General features: G+C 36.6%; 1 protein-coding gene across 1 annotated transcript in view; it reads left to right on the top strand.

The window, feature by feature from the left end:
- The window catches only part of LOC126183590 (endoribonuclease Dcr-1-like), a 295,755-nt gene that overhangs the window by 222,428 nt on the left and 58,620 nt on the right, over positions 1-14,707 (top strand). The window contains exons 16-19 of the mRNA XM_049925687.1: positions 1,437-1,650; positions 5,280-5,455; positions 8,154-8,332; positions 14,414-14,667. Of these exons, the coding sequence (XP_049781644.1) occupies positions 1,437-1,650; positions 5,280-5,455; positions 8,154-8,332; positions 14,414-14,667 (823 nt within the window). The remainder of the gene's footprint in view (positions 1-1,436; positions 1,651-5,279; positions 5,456-8,153; positions 8,333-14,413; positions 14,668-14,707) is intronic.

Here is a 14,707-nt window from a genome sequence, read left to right as displayed (position 1 = left end):
ATGTTTTTGCTAGCAAATAAATGTCAATGTTTTGAAATGTTGCACTCCTCAACACTTAACTGCACAAAATTGATCAAGTACATGCATCATTAAGTTTGCTTCAGCCGTTAATAAACTTTATCAGTGTTAGTTCCTCAGTTTCTCACCTGCCTCGAGATGACTGGGTGTTTGTGTTGTCCTCATCATTTCATCATCATCCAGGACAGTGGCGAAACTGGACTGAGCAAAGGTTGGGAAATTGTACGGGCGCTGATAACCACGCAGTTGAGCGCCCCACAAACCAAACATCATCATCATCATCAGTTCCTCAGTTTCAGTACTATACTATGACTCTTTGTATCATGAATGGTAACTCATAAGCTCACTTTAACTGTTCATTATTGGACTGAGTGAATTGATCTGATGTGATGTGATGTGACGGGACATGACGTGACATTGCAGGCAGCATGAATACACCCTAACCTGATGGTGATTTTGATACGATGTGATGGCCAGTGTGAATTGGCTTTAAATGTGGGAAAGTGTCAAATGAAATTGAAAAACTTGTTTAATGCTCTGCACTGAAGAAATATTTTAATTAAATAGTAGAAACGATACTATAACATTCTTCTGGAAACTACTACACACATCACTGGTGTCCTGATGAAACAAATAAAAATTGTGTGGAAGAAACAAAAGTAGATGAATAGGAGACGAAAAATGTGGATAAATGTGAATAAAACACTTTTTTCTGAACTAAGGAAAGTTATAAAGAGTGCAGAAAATCTCCGACCCAGCCGGGAATCGAACCCAGGCCCTTAGGATTGACAGTCAGTCATGCTGACCACTCAGCTACCGGGGGCAGACATTTCCCATATATATCCACATCAGAGTCATGCTATGTTGCATATATGCTGCAGAAACATCCTCAAAAGGAAACTTTTTGATTGGCCCTTGTATAAAGACCTGAAAAGTTTTACTTTAGTGTCAGTGATAAGTAGTTTATAGAATTGGTCAAGTATTTTGAGTGACTGTACAAAGCGGTATAGGTGGAGTAACTATGGCAATGGAAAGTCCTGCTAGAATGTAAATAACAAAGGTAACAATTCAGTGTTTAGTGGAGGCACTGAGTCATCTAAGGGCACAAAAATATGCCTGAGAACTTTGCTAGATTAAAAAAAAAAGTCTAAAAACTAACACAGTTTTCAGTCTTGTTTATGTGTCTTTCAATGACTCAGTGCCTCCCCTACATCATGAGTTGTTACGTTTACTACTAAATAATATAAGATGGCAGAAATTGTATTGATGGAAACTATGTAAATTTGAGCCTCTCTACTGATACTACTATTACAAAAATGTGTGTTCCATTTTCCATATTGTATGTTATGAAAATATTTAAACTCTGTTAACTTTGTTGTATTTGGTATCACATATAATGTGTGTGTGTTTTCTTCCAGATCTGTCCCTTTCCTATCTTCACACGCTCTGGTGAAGTTAGTGTCAACCTAGAACTGTCAGACACAAATGTGGTATTAACAAAAGAGAAAATTGGTATGATCGTAACATTCCTGAATTACACTTTCACGAGTGTCCTGCGACTGCAGAAGTATCTTATGATGTTTGACCCACAGGCATCAGAAAATTCTTATTTTATCGTACCTACGAGAAAAAGTGAGTACTTGTAATATTTTTTTAAATAAAATTTGAGTGGTGTTGAAAACACAGTACCTGTTGTAAATTGGGACACGTGAAAATAATGATCTGCAATAAAATAGAAGTAGTTCACTTTACTGAAAACCTGTACATTTGCTCCATAGACTCCAAGAACTTTAAAAATGCAAAGACTGCAAGATAGATGTAGGAACATGTATCAGTTGGTTTTCCAGACACAAATACTTGTATGCATGCCAATATATGAACTCTACAAGGAAACAGTGGCCATGATTAGCAAACTAAACAGAGGAAAAGTGTGGTGACAGTAGCAGCAGTAGAAACAGTAGCACCAATGCATGGGTATGAGTTACATAGAATCAGTAGTGGCTTTTTAATAGCAGGAATTGGTGTTTTCTTTTGTTTTTGTTTTGTTTTAGTATCATCACAGATATAATATTAATAATTATTGTAGACATTAAGAGTACAGGAAAAGAATGTGCTTTGTCCACTTTTTTCAAACATTAGTTATCTCTATGACATGTAGGATTCCATGTTTAATATTGTTAATCAACCTGTCTGATAATATGAACAGTCCATTTTCTATAATCCATTTCAGATTGGTCATGCAGGGAATGACTGTCCTAATATCTCTTGGTACTGAAAAAAAATGTGCTTTGTCTGGTGCTGTGTATTAAGTTGTAGATTTCTTGTGAGTTGGCAAACAATGTTAAAGCAAGAACAGAGAATTTTCCTTATTGTGCATTGTTGGTACAAGTGAAAACTGTTGCTTTATTTTGAGGCATTCTGTTTAGTAATGCAGGAGTTGTAAGTAATTCATTTCACTTTTAATAGTGTATTAGTTGTGTTGAATGATGAGTACTTCATCTGAGGATGAAATGCAGAGACCTTCAGATTGTAACAGTGTCAAGAAAAGGCAACTGTGAGAGCAAATGAATATGGTCATGAAGAAATTAAGGTTTCAGTCATATGAACTAGGAGAAGACTACAACTATAAGTTAGTGTTTGATGAAGTAAGTGGTGAAGAAAGAGAAAATATTATAAGAAAATTTAACGATATGGAAGGTAGGCCTCATTACAATACTTCCAGTTCACAGAAGGTGATCAAGGAAGAATGAAGATGGAGCTCAGTTTTAAGAGTGTGATTTTAACTATAGAGTGTGAATGGAATGTGGTGATATTGTACATGAAATCAGTATATGCAGAAAAGCCTTCTCGGCAGTACATGGAATAACTAGATGACAACTGAGGAAAATTCTGAGATTTATGTAGTTGGGTGAGTCTCTTTCAGATAGAAAGGGTAAGCATGGAAATAGACCACGGAAAATTAAGGATGGAAATAGACCATGGAAAATTAAGGAAGAAGTAGGGAAGACAGTAAAAGATCACATTGATTCAGTTAAGGGTAGATAAAGTCATTACAGCAATGACAAGACTGAGAAGTTTTATCTCTTGGAGTTCCTAAATTTGGACATTTCATGTGAAATGTATAGAAACTGTATTCATCACCAAATTCAATGAAGCTTTTTGGTATCCAAGGAGTGTTACATGCTCATCCTCTGATAAGTACACCTCTCAGGTGAAAGTGCTGAATGCAAGAATGTGTGCCATTTTAGATAATAACATGAAGAAACAAGTTATCAAAGAAGTTAATAAGATCACCATTAACTGCAAGGTACACAAAGCCAAAGCTGAAACATTTTTTCAAGAAAGAGAAATGATTTTTTAAGAAGCCAAAAGTGTAATTAAACAGAAGCAATCTTCAGGGACTACCAAAAACATTTGTGCTTGCCAAACTTGTAAGTACTAACATTGTCTATTACAAAAGGCAGTTGTCTGTTTAGTCTTTCAATATTCATGATCTTTCAAATGCAACTACTGTGTTCTACACTTTAACTGAAGATATTGGAAGAAAAGGGGCCAATCATGTTGTTTCTTTTGCAAATCACTGTGTGACAGAATTACTGAACGAGAAAGTCAAACATCTTGAAATTTTTTCTGATTCGTCTTCAGACCAGAACAAGAATTACTCTGTTCTAAAGTATCTTAATGATCTTGTGAGTAAACTAAAACTTTTGGAGACAGTGACAGTAACTTTCCATGTTAGAGGACACTCTTTTTATGGAGGATGACAAGAAAGAATATAGGACCGATTAGCACAAAAGCAGTAGCAAAAGTTTCAGTGGATTGAGTGGCAGTTGTGGTTGAAGCTTGATGTAAACCTAAGCATTTTGATGATGAGGTGGTGGCCAATCAAGATATGATACAAAATTGGAATTCATTTCTGGAGAAAAAATATTTAGGTAATGCCCATTCCTAACAAGATCCATCAGAGTGGTAGTCATCACAAAAAATTCCCCACCTTATTCAGCATTGAGAAACTTATAACGGAGCTTTGATTTCATTGGTCGGGTGTGCTTTACAACGTTTTCAAGAGCAGTAGTCTGGAGAATACCCATCTTGTGCTTACAGAGAGAAAATATAAAATTATAATAAAATATTATTTTAAAATGATTTTATATGATGGTGGTGGTGGTGGTAATACACTGTCCTGTCACATCAATGTGACCACCGCCTATGTTCGAGGTCAGTGTTATAACTAATCACAGACAGCAGGTGATGGCACTTGTAGTGGAGGGTATGTAAAGTGTATCAGAGGATGTGGAAAACTGTACAGTCATTGTCATGTTGTGGAAATGTAGCAGTTTATCAGACATCCAGAAGGGCATGATCACTGGCTTTCTGGCCAAGGGTGGAACCATTTCCAAAATGGCTAAGTATGTAAACTGTGTGCATGCTGCACCACAGGCCATAGATGACAGGGGTGAATGATGGCTGCGGAGATATGTAGAGGTGAATAGACATGCAGCTGTTGAACAACTGACCACCTAGATGAATCGAAGGGCTATCAACAGTGTATCCTCAATGACCATTGAGTAAATATTGGAGATGTGTACAGGTGAATAGACATGCAGCTGTTGAACAACTGACCACTTAGATGAACCGAAGGGCTATCAACAGTGTATCCTCAATGACCATTGAGTAAATATTGGTGCATATCACCCTCCGAAGCAGATGCCTAGCTCATACCCCATGCTGACTACTGTTCATTGACATCGAACTGTGCTCTTTTATGCTCTTAAATTGTTATCTACAAATGTACAGATTTATGTTGTGTATTTTAATAACCCATGTAATAGGCTGTAATTGTGAAAGAATAAATAAAATATTAATGTTTCTATCAAGGTGAAAATCAGTCTTAGTGCCAGAGAAACATTTTCCTGCAACAGTCATAGCACCAACTCTCATTACATGAAGTGTGTGAGACAATTTTGGAAGATAACATGTTCTATTAACTGACTGTCTTATCACACAGCACAACACATTTATGAAGAAGCAGTGATTAAAAAATAAAATGTTATCACAATAGTATGTAAGTTTTAGTCACACCACTGCTGTGGGTTCTCAAAATAGGGTGTTGGTGACAACCAAAGCAATAATAAAATGTAATAAGTATGTGATTTTATTGGTGAATAAACATTTTAAGAACAACTAAATCACAGTAGACATCATCAGTGTTATGGTTCACACTAGTTTATGATTTCATTTGTAAACTTCATTTCTTACAGAAACCAAAGAATCTCTGGCTGAAGTTGACTGGGAATTTCTAGAACGTATATATAAAGATTGTGATCTTCGTCCACAACCTATTCCTCAGGAAGAAAGAGCGCAGTTCGTATTTGATGCTTCCAAATACCATGATGCTGTAATAATGCCATGGTATCGTAATCAGGATCAGCCTCAGGTATTGCAAACATGTTATGTGTGCACACCACACCACACCATTTCTGTTGTGATGTATTGACAGGTGCTATGTTATAAACTTTTTCTTTTTATAAATAATCGGGAACCTTTTTTATTTTGATTCTAGAAAGACAACTGTGATAATCAAATTTGAAATATAATTGTATTGGGATATGAAAGCTCCTAATAAGTTTTCACAAGAACAGACACTATTTTTTTTATAAAGACAGTTGCATTTTAGTTGTCACTAGAGAAAATGTTGTAACTGTTATTTTTGACAAGGCAGTGGATTATTTCATTAACTGGAAAAAAGTGACAACCAACAGAAGGGTTGCAAATTGTGTGAAATTTATGGAAAGAAAGTGGGGAGAGGCGAAGAGGCCATAGACAGTGGTCAGGCCACAGCACTTATCGCACAATGAACAAGCATTTATTTTCAGTTCATTGTGCACTAATCAGATTTTGAAGGTGATTGATAGAGACGGAAAGATTTTGTGCCAGATAACATGACATAACAGCTTTTTAGAAAACTCCTGAGCCAAAGACACACATGCAGGATAATGTATGATCAAAAACTATTCGATAGGAACTGCGTATAACTATCAATGGTAAAAGGCTGTTTCAAAATCATTGATTACACCATGCCCTGCCTTGACACAGTGAAGCTGGTGTAGGGAGCATATAAACTGAACATAACTACAACAGGTGAATGTCACCTGGCTAGACAAATTTGTCACAATTGAAGGATTTGTTTACAAATCACTAACAGTAACCTATTGTAACCTATTATGTTGACTGACTGAGTCCTACATGAAGATGTGGGTTGTATTGCCACACCGTGATCTTGGCTTATTTGTAGTCCTGCATGGCCAAGTTATAGGGCAAGATTATATCAGGATTGTGAATGACCGTCTATCACCAAAACTGTACACTGTGTTTCCTGGCAACAACTCTTGTATGAAGATGATAAAGCTCTCGTTCTCAGTTAGGGAGTAATCCAGTACTGATTTAGTGGGCAATGATGAAGTCAGCACCTGAAGTGCTCGTCCTCTTCCCCCACTCCCATCCCCTTAGCCCTCTCATTTGGATATAATTGAATCTTCATGTGATATTATGGATATCTGGCCAGGGTGGCACAATCCTAAAACACTAGATTCACCTTTGGAATGGTTACTTTGAAAAGTGTCAACATCTTCCCACAATCTGCACTCCCTCTAGGATGATTAGGATGTAATCTTACTGCTTCCAACGACACTTTCTGAATAAGTGACCTTTTTGTAGGAGGATTAAAGTGTATCCCTTTGACTAGGGTGCACAAATAGTATTTGTGTATCTCACATCAAAAGAATATTGGTTCAAATCCTCAGGTGACCATCCAGATTTAGGTCTTCCCTAAATTACTTAAAGCAATAACCAGAACAGTTAATGTCCTTTTCCATCTTTCCCCAGTCTGGCCTTGTGCTCTGTTTCTAATGATCCAGTCATTGGCAGAACATTAAACCTTAACCTTCCTTCTTCCAATGACACTTTCTAAATTAACAATTCTTTTGTAGGAGAGATGTGTACATATCCCTGTGACTGTTGTACATTACTTGCTTGTATATGGCCATTCTGAATTCTGTCTAAGCTGTAATTCATTCAGAAGGAAGGCCAACCTACTGATAAAGATTTAGTCTCTGTGCACAGGTGTTCAAATTATTTTGTTCGCCCCTTTATTATAAATAGTGATCCTAAGAAATGACCATCAGCAACTTATATTTTATATCTTGAATCTGATAAATGTTTGACTGTGAGAGGTAGTCATAAAGTTTTAGTTATAACTTTGAAAAAATAAAGGTATATAATTATTCTTTTATTTGTGGATACATATCTCCTGTCCAAGTACACAATGAAATTTCTACACCACAGTACCTTAGCACACTGTTAGAGGAGCCAGAGCAAAATGGTGCAGCACATTAATAAAGTGATAAAGGGCTGCGTTGTTTTGTTTTTGTTCCTCATGTGGGGTGCTATTGTACCATGGGAATTTCATTGTCCACCTGGACTGCAGACATGTACCTACAAGCAAACAAACAACTTTTTTTTTTCAAGGTGATGATTAAAGCTTCATGAAAGGTTGCTTTATTTGTGGCCTATTCTTCATGTCTTTCTCGTGCTGTATACATATCACTGTTTTTCTTTTTCAGCGTTTGTATTTATGCTGGTCTAGTTACTTTACTTAATAATGGACTCCTGTCAGATTTGTTAGTGTAGATACTACACATGATCATGTGCTGTATTACTTATAGTTTCAAAACCAGATGATGTGTTACACAGGTTCAAAAGCTTAACATTCTTGGATGTTACTGTAAATGAATGCATCTTCAGAAAATTGAGAGATGCAATGTACTTGGACAGAAGATGAAATGTACATTTGGTACACTTTATCATTACATCAAAATCAGTCATAATTACTAAAAATTTGCACTCATTTAAACTGAACAAAAATTTAATTTTTAGAGTATTTGCTATTAAATGTGCTCAGTAAAGGAAATTAAGCTCCAAGCAAACATAGTAAAACAAAGTGTTTCTACTGTACTTTTATATGTGTGTGACTGATTGTTAAATCCTGGATATTTCTCTTGAAATTGTCCTAATGTACTCATTTTCTTGTTTCTATACCTGTATTACTGCTTTAATATTGATTTTTTTAATTACAGTACTTCTATGTTGCTGAAATTTGCTCTCATTTGAATCCCAAATCAACGTTTCCTGGATCTGAATACAAAACATTTGATGAATATTATTTCAAAAAGTACAATATCCAGATACAAAATGATACACAACCACTTCTGGATGTTGATCACACATCTGCAAGACTTAATTTTCTGACTCCACGGTTAGTTGATGTTATGTTTCACTTGAAATATATCAACTGCTAATGAACCTTGACTACTATTAATTAATTTTGACACTATTTTCCTGTCAGGTGGGTACAGTTTGAGAAGTTGGAAAAGAAACTAAAAGTGAAGTGTACTTCGTGCCTAATTCACATCTTATGAAAATAAGATATTTAACTCCAAAGTTTCAAGTAAATGCAGTTTCTTGAGTAATGACAGCACTTCACAAAATCCTGCATAGTCTGTTATTTCTTGTGCTACATGTACTTACATATGAATTACAGCACAGGGTCATCCAATAATGTTGTTTCATTCTAGAAATTTATGTTAGGGGGTTACAGTCTAGTTTCCTTCCCAAACGTTTCTGCTTAGTGACGGTGCTCTTTATGTTAGGTCTACTTTTTTTTTTTTAACTAGGGCCCAGTGAAATCCTATTAATCATGATAAGATATTGAACAGAGCCTGATGCATGTCATCATGTTCGTATATCTAAATAATTTTTAAGAGCCATTGAATCATATTAGATAATACAGTAGAATTAATAGAATAAAAATAGGTAATGCAGACCTTCTACTTGTATATAGTCAGAAACAGAATGTGACTTGGTATAAAAATACAGTGTACATGGCATGAGATTGTGGTTTTATAGTGTTTACTTTGTGTAGTTAGTCTCTCATTTCTAATCATGAAAGTCGAAAATGAGTTGTAATCTATCAGACAAATTAGGTGGTGTAAAGTTGCTTGCAAAATACAAAAGAACAAAGAAAAGAAAATACAGTATTGAAAACATCAGAATGGTGTGACGCATCTGCTAAGATATGAGGATACCTGTTAACTAATTATTAGTTACATGTTCTATAGATCATTTGCATAATTTTTATCAAAATGATATGGAATGAGTCAGTTTACAGGCTATACATACATGAGTTGTTTGTGAGTATGGCAATGTGCTGATCATTTATGGGTTTCAAAATAGTGCAATGGCGTAAATTTAATAAGAATGAACATATTAGTCTTAAATATTACTCCTATAACAAGTGATACACTTAATTTTTTAAAATAAAAGCTACACCTGCTGCTAATTCTTAATTAAAAATTCACATGTGGAGCAGAAAGGGTAGTCTGGAAGAGATGATTCTAAGCTAGATTTAGAATTTGCATTACTATTTATTAGACATTTTATTTTATTGAGAAAATGATCAAGACGCACATAGAACTCCTTTCTGATTCGCTGAGAGCTTTAGTAAGAAGTAATAAAGGTCTTTTTTACATTGAGTGTTATGGCTGTGGACATTACTATTATTTCCAAATTGTGATGGGTTATTTAAAGGTAACAGTTGACAGAATAGTAGATGCATTGAGTTATCAACAGGCACATAAACAAGACTGAAAATTTTGTCTGTTTTCAGTGAAATTGTTTTTTGAACTAGAGAACACATACACACATGTAGGTAGTTGAAGCCCTGGTGGAAGATACAGGTATAATCATGCCCAGAAATGAGGAACATCCCACCCACAATCCTTCCCATCCCTCCCAAAGTTTTATTTTGCCACTCTCTCACAATCTGTACAATATCCTGGTCAATCCTTATGCCACAACCACTCCTAATTCCTTACCGCATGGGTCACATCCCTGTAGAAGACCCAGGTGCAAGACTTGTCTGATACAACGACCCAGCACATGCACACCCTACACGAGACGAGAGAGAGAGAGAGAGAGAGAGAGAGAGAGAGAGAGAGAGAGAGAGAGAGAGAGAGAGGGGGGGGGGGGAGATTAATAATTTAATGTAATAGAGGTTAAGTTTTAAGTTGGACCACATTATTTCTTAATATCTCTAACATACGAAGTTGATCATAGCCTCCTCGATATATATTTGCTAACCGTAATTACTGCCATAAAAGGGCTGTCATTCATAATTGCTGTCCTATTTCTAACAACACATGTGTACTCAAGTCTACTTGTTTTCAGAAGCTGTGAGATACCCCTTTTGCATATGGTCCATAGCACAATTGGGTTTGGGACAGTTATACATGCATTCATACTGTTTTCCTAGACACAGTTGTCATCCCATTGTTGGGTACCGTTGCTGCATGAAGCTTAAATTGTCTTATAGTAATTATCATCCTTTCATCTGAATCTGGTAGACAATAAAAACATTCATCTGTTAACCTTGCTCCATTTTGGATGGTTATCCTTGGCCATATAAGATTACTGTATGATTCAGTTTTCAATTTGTTAGATCTAATAATTCTGTTTGTTTCAACAATCTACCTATGTACATACTCCGCAAGCCACTGTATGGTGTGTGGTGGAGGGTACCTTGTACTAGTTGTTTCCTTTCCTGTTCCACTCACAAGTGGAGCAAGGTAAAAATTATTGTCTATATGCCTCCATACGAGCCGTAACTTCTCTTACACTGTCTTTACAGCCCTAATGTGGAATATATGTTGTGACACTAGAATTGTTCTGCAGTAAGCTGCAAATGCCAGTTCTCTACATTTCTTCAGTTGTGTTTTGGGGAAAGAATGTTGCCTTTCCTCCACGGATTCACATTTGAGTTAATGAAGCATCTCTATAATACTTATATGTTGATCAAACCTACCAGTAACTAGTTTAGTATCACACCTCTGAATTGCTTTGGTGTCTCTTTAATCAGATCTGCTGGGGATCCCAAACACTAGAGCAGTAGTCAAAATAGGTGGCACTTGTGTTTCTTATGCAATCACCTTTATAGATGAACCACACTTACCTAGAATTCTCTCAGTAAACCAAAGTCAAACATTCGCCTTCTGTACTATCATCCTTAAGCACTCACCCCATTTCATATTGCTTTGCATTGTTTATGCCAGGATATTTAATCAATGTGTCAAGCAGCACACCACCAATGCTATATTCAAATATTACACAATTATTTTGCGTAATCATCTTCATTAACTTACATTTTTCTACATTCAGAGCAAGCTGCCATTCATCACACCAAATAACGATTTTTCCATATCTTGAAAACATAATGTTTCTTTGTTGCATATGTTTCATTTCAGATTATGTTATGTAGTGAAAATATGGTAATGGACAGTTCTTGGTGGAATATAAATAATTTAAGTAGTAGAAGTGACAATTCAGCAGGTTATTGAATAATTGAAGTGTTGAGTTGTTGATAAGCACCAAAAAAGACCGAGAATGTTACTGGCTTTCAAACAGATTCTTCTTCGTTGGTATAAAGCCCACAAGCATGTCCCCCCCCCCCCCCTCACACACACACACACACACACACACACACACACACACAGAGATATGCAGTGCTGACACAATGTAGAACATTATGACCACCAACCTACAAACCTGTCCAGGCAATAGCAGCGTCACCTGGCGAGGAATGACTGCTAGTCAGACACAGGCATCGTGCATGTAGTATCAGTGAGCGTGCTGTCTATGTGTAGATTGGGGAAGGTGCATGATCTAAGTTTGACAGAGGGCAGATTATGGTGACCCAGAGTCTTGGCACGAGTATTTCAGAAATTACACAACTTGTCAGGTGTTCATGGAGTGCTGTGGTTTGTGTTCAACAAGTGGTGAAACAAGGTCCAGACATCATGGGGTTGGGGGGCCACCCCTGTACATTCTTACACCTCTCATTACAGGTATTGGACATCATAGGCTGTGGAGACTGGTAAAACAGGACATGTGACAGGCTGTACCAGAACTAATATCAGACTTTAATGCTAGGCAGGGTACAGGTGTGCCTGAACACAAAATGCACCAAACATTCCAAGCGATGAGCCTCCTTAGACAATAACCCATGCATGTGCCAACATTAACACCACAACATTGACAACTACAACTGAAATGGGCACGTGACCATCAGCACTGGATGTTGGCACAGTGGCAGGGCATTGCATGGTGTAATGAATCCTGATACCTTCTTCAGCATGCCGTTGGGAGGGTGCAAATCTGTCATCTTCCAGGGGAACAGCTCCTTGACACCTGTACTGTGGAGAGGAGACAAGCTGGTGGCAGCTTGATTATGCTCTGGGGAACATTCACGTGGGCATCCCTGGGTCCAGAGGAGCTCATGCAAGGCACCATGATGACCAAGGAGTGTCATACACTGGTTGCTGATGATGTGTATCTATTCGTGATGATGTTGTTTCCCGACAGCAGTGGTATTTTTAAACAAGGTAATGCCCCAAATAACAAGACCAGGAGTGTGATGAAGTGGTTTGAGGATCACAGTGACAAGTTCCAATTGATGTGTTTGCTCCCCAACTGTCCAGATCTGAATCAGACCTAACACATCTGGGATGTGATTGAATGTGGTGTCAGAGCTTATTTCCCACCCTAACTGAAATTTACAGGAGTTAGGTGAATTGTGTGTGCAGATGTGGTGCCAAGTCCATCCAGCAACCTACCAAGGCCTCATTGCTTCTGTGCCACAATGTGTTGCTGCTGTTACCTTGGTCAAGGTGGACATACTGGCTATTAGGTAGGTTGTCAAAATGTTCTGGCTGATCAGTGTATGTGCTTTCCAAAGACTCAGTACCTCACCTATTTGGCGAATTGTTGCCTTTACTCCCTAAAGTATTTGTATAATGAAATGTACTTCCATTAATAATGATGAAGTGAGATTAATACCTGTATGACTGCTGCAGGAAGTAAGTGAATTGAAGAAGTCTTTGGAGACTCATTGCAGCAAATGTTTGAGCTTGAAATACTTAAGCTAAAAGAACAGAATCTTAACATAAAAACGTAAGAAAAATAATAAGTATATACAGTTTCATCAAATAGTACATATTACATACTGTGATGGTAGGAGGAAATGGGACCTATATCATAATATAAATGGCAATCATGGTCCAGTTATAAAATGTCAGTACAGACAATACTGTCAAGTATTATAAGAATGCAGAATGTTTAGAAACAAATCTCCCAAGAGAATTATGTCACATGCACCTACATGAAACAAGCAAGGAGGAAATTGAATCAGTTTTGAATATCGAATCACTGAGGACTAACATGGGTATTATGAATTATTAGGTGGGCTTATGAATATCAGTGCGATACATATCAATTGTCTATTCAATTTCTGTAATTCTATCTTGTATAAATGAAAGAATTGGACTGCAACTGGTCAATGACTAGCAGAAAACATATATCCAATGGCCATAAATTTATGGAATAATTTTATTACCAGTTTTGGTGCCTCGTTGGCATCATCTTCAGGCCCCCATACACGGAACGTTATACACCATCCAGTTGTTTGTGCTTACTAAAGGAACCACTTTATCAAACTGATTTGCATAGATATCTTCACAATAGATGTGTGCATTTTACTCATCTGTATGAGTACACAAATGACTAGCTGGCTTATCTCATTTCATGTATAAGGGCCTCAATTTAGCTTTATGAAATAAGCATTAACAGAAAATACCATTTTTTTTCTTTTTATGTGATGCACTTTCAGAGGTGAATGGTGACTTCAGGGTGGTATGTACCTTATTTGTTTTATCAAAAACATTTGTTTTGACCATTCTATACTTAAGCTTAAATTTGGGGATTATGGAATTAAGGAAAAAGTTGACCATAGGTTAAGTTTACGTTTGGCAAATAGGAAGCAACGTGTTGTCCTCTAATGTCAGCAAACAAGAAACAGATTTAATTCTGGGCTTCCAACAGAACTGAAAAAGTGACAAACCCCAGAAAATTTAAATGAAAAGGCTTACTTGGTGGCACACTCCCTTTATTCTATACAAGAGTTTCTTGCTGTGGTTTAGAGTCTTCTGCTATAATGCTTCATTACAGATAATTTCTGTCATTTTAGTTCATTTTATTTTTAAAATTTTATCAGAATTTTGTGAATTATGTGGTGACTTCTTCATGACTAAAGTAAAGACAGGACATTATTGTTGATACCCACATCTTCATATTTTAAGAGCAAGAGAATAAGATGTATGTTATGTATTGGTAACAAAATTATTGTAAACTCTATACAATGGCAGAGTAAACTGCTTCTCAGTAGAGAGAGATATAATAGCATACATGAAACCTAATTGTAATTGAAGCTATTTTTGCTCTTTTTTAGGTATGTTAACCGGAAAGGGGTTGCTTTACCTACCAGCAGCGAAGAAACAAAAAAAGCAAAACGTGAAAATCTGGAACAGAAGCAGATTTTGGTTCCAGAGTTATGTACTGTTCATCCTTTTCCAGCATCTTTATGGCGAAAAGCTGTTTGCCTCCCATGTATTCTTTATAGGATAAACGCACTCTTACTTGCAGATCAGATTAGATGTCAAGTAGCTAATAATATTGCACTTGGCCAAGAGAAACTTCCAGCAGGTTTGGTTCTTGTCAATATGCTTTCTTCCTCTTCTATATA

This window comes from Schistocerca cancellata, chromosome 4 (genome assembly GCF_023864275.1).
Source record: "Schistocerca cancellata isolate TAMUIC-IGC-003103 chromosome 4, iqSchCanc2.1, whole genome shotgun sequence".
Lineage (NCBI taxonomy): Eukaryota > Metazoa > Arthropoda > Insecta > Orthoptera > Acrididae > Schistocerca > Schistocerca cancellata.
The sequence above is the reverse complement of the archived record's forward strand: the minus strand, read 5'-3'. Positions and strand labels throughout refer to the sequence as shown.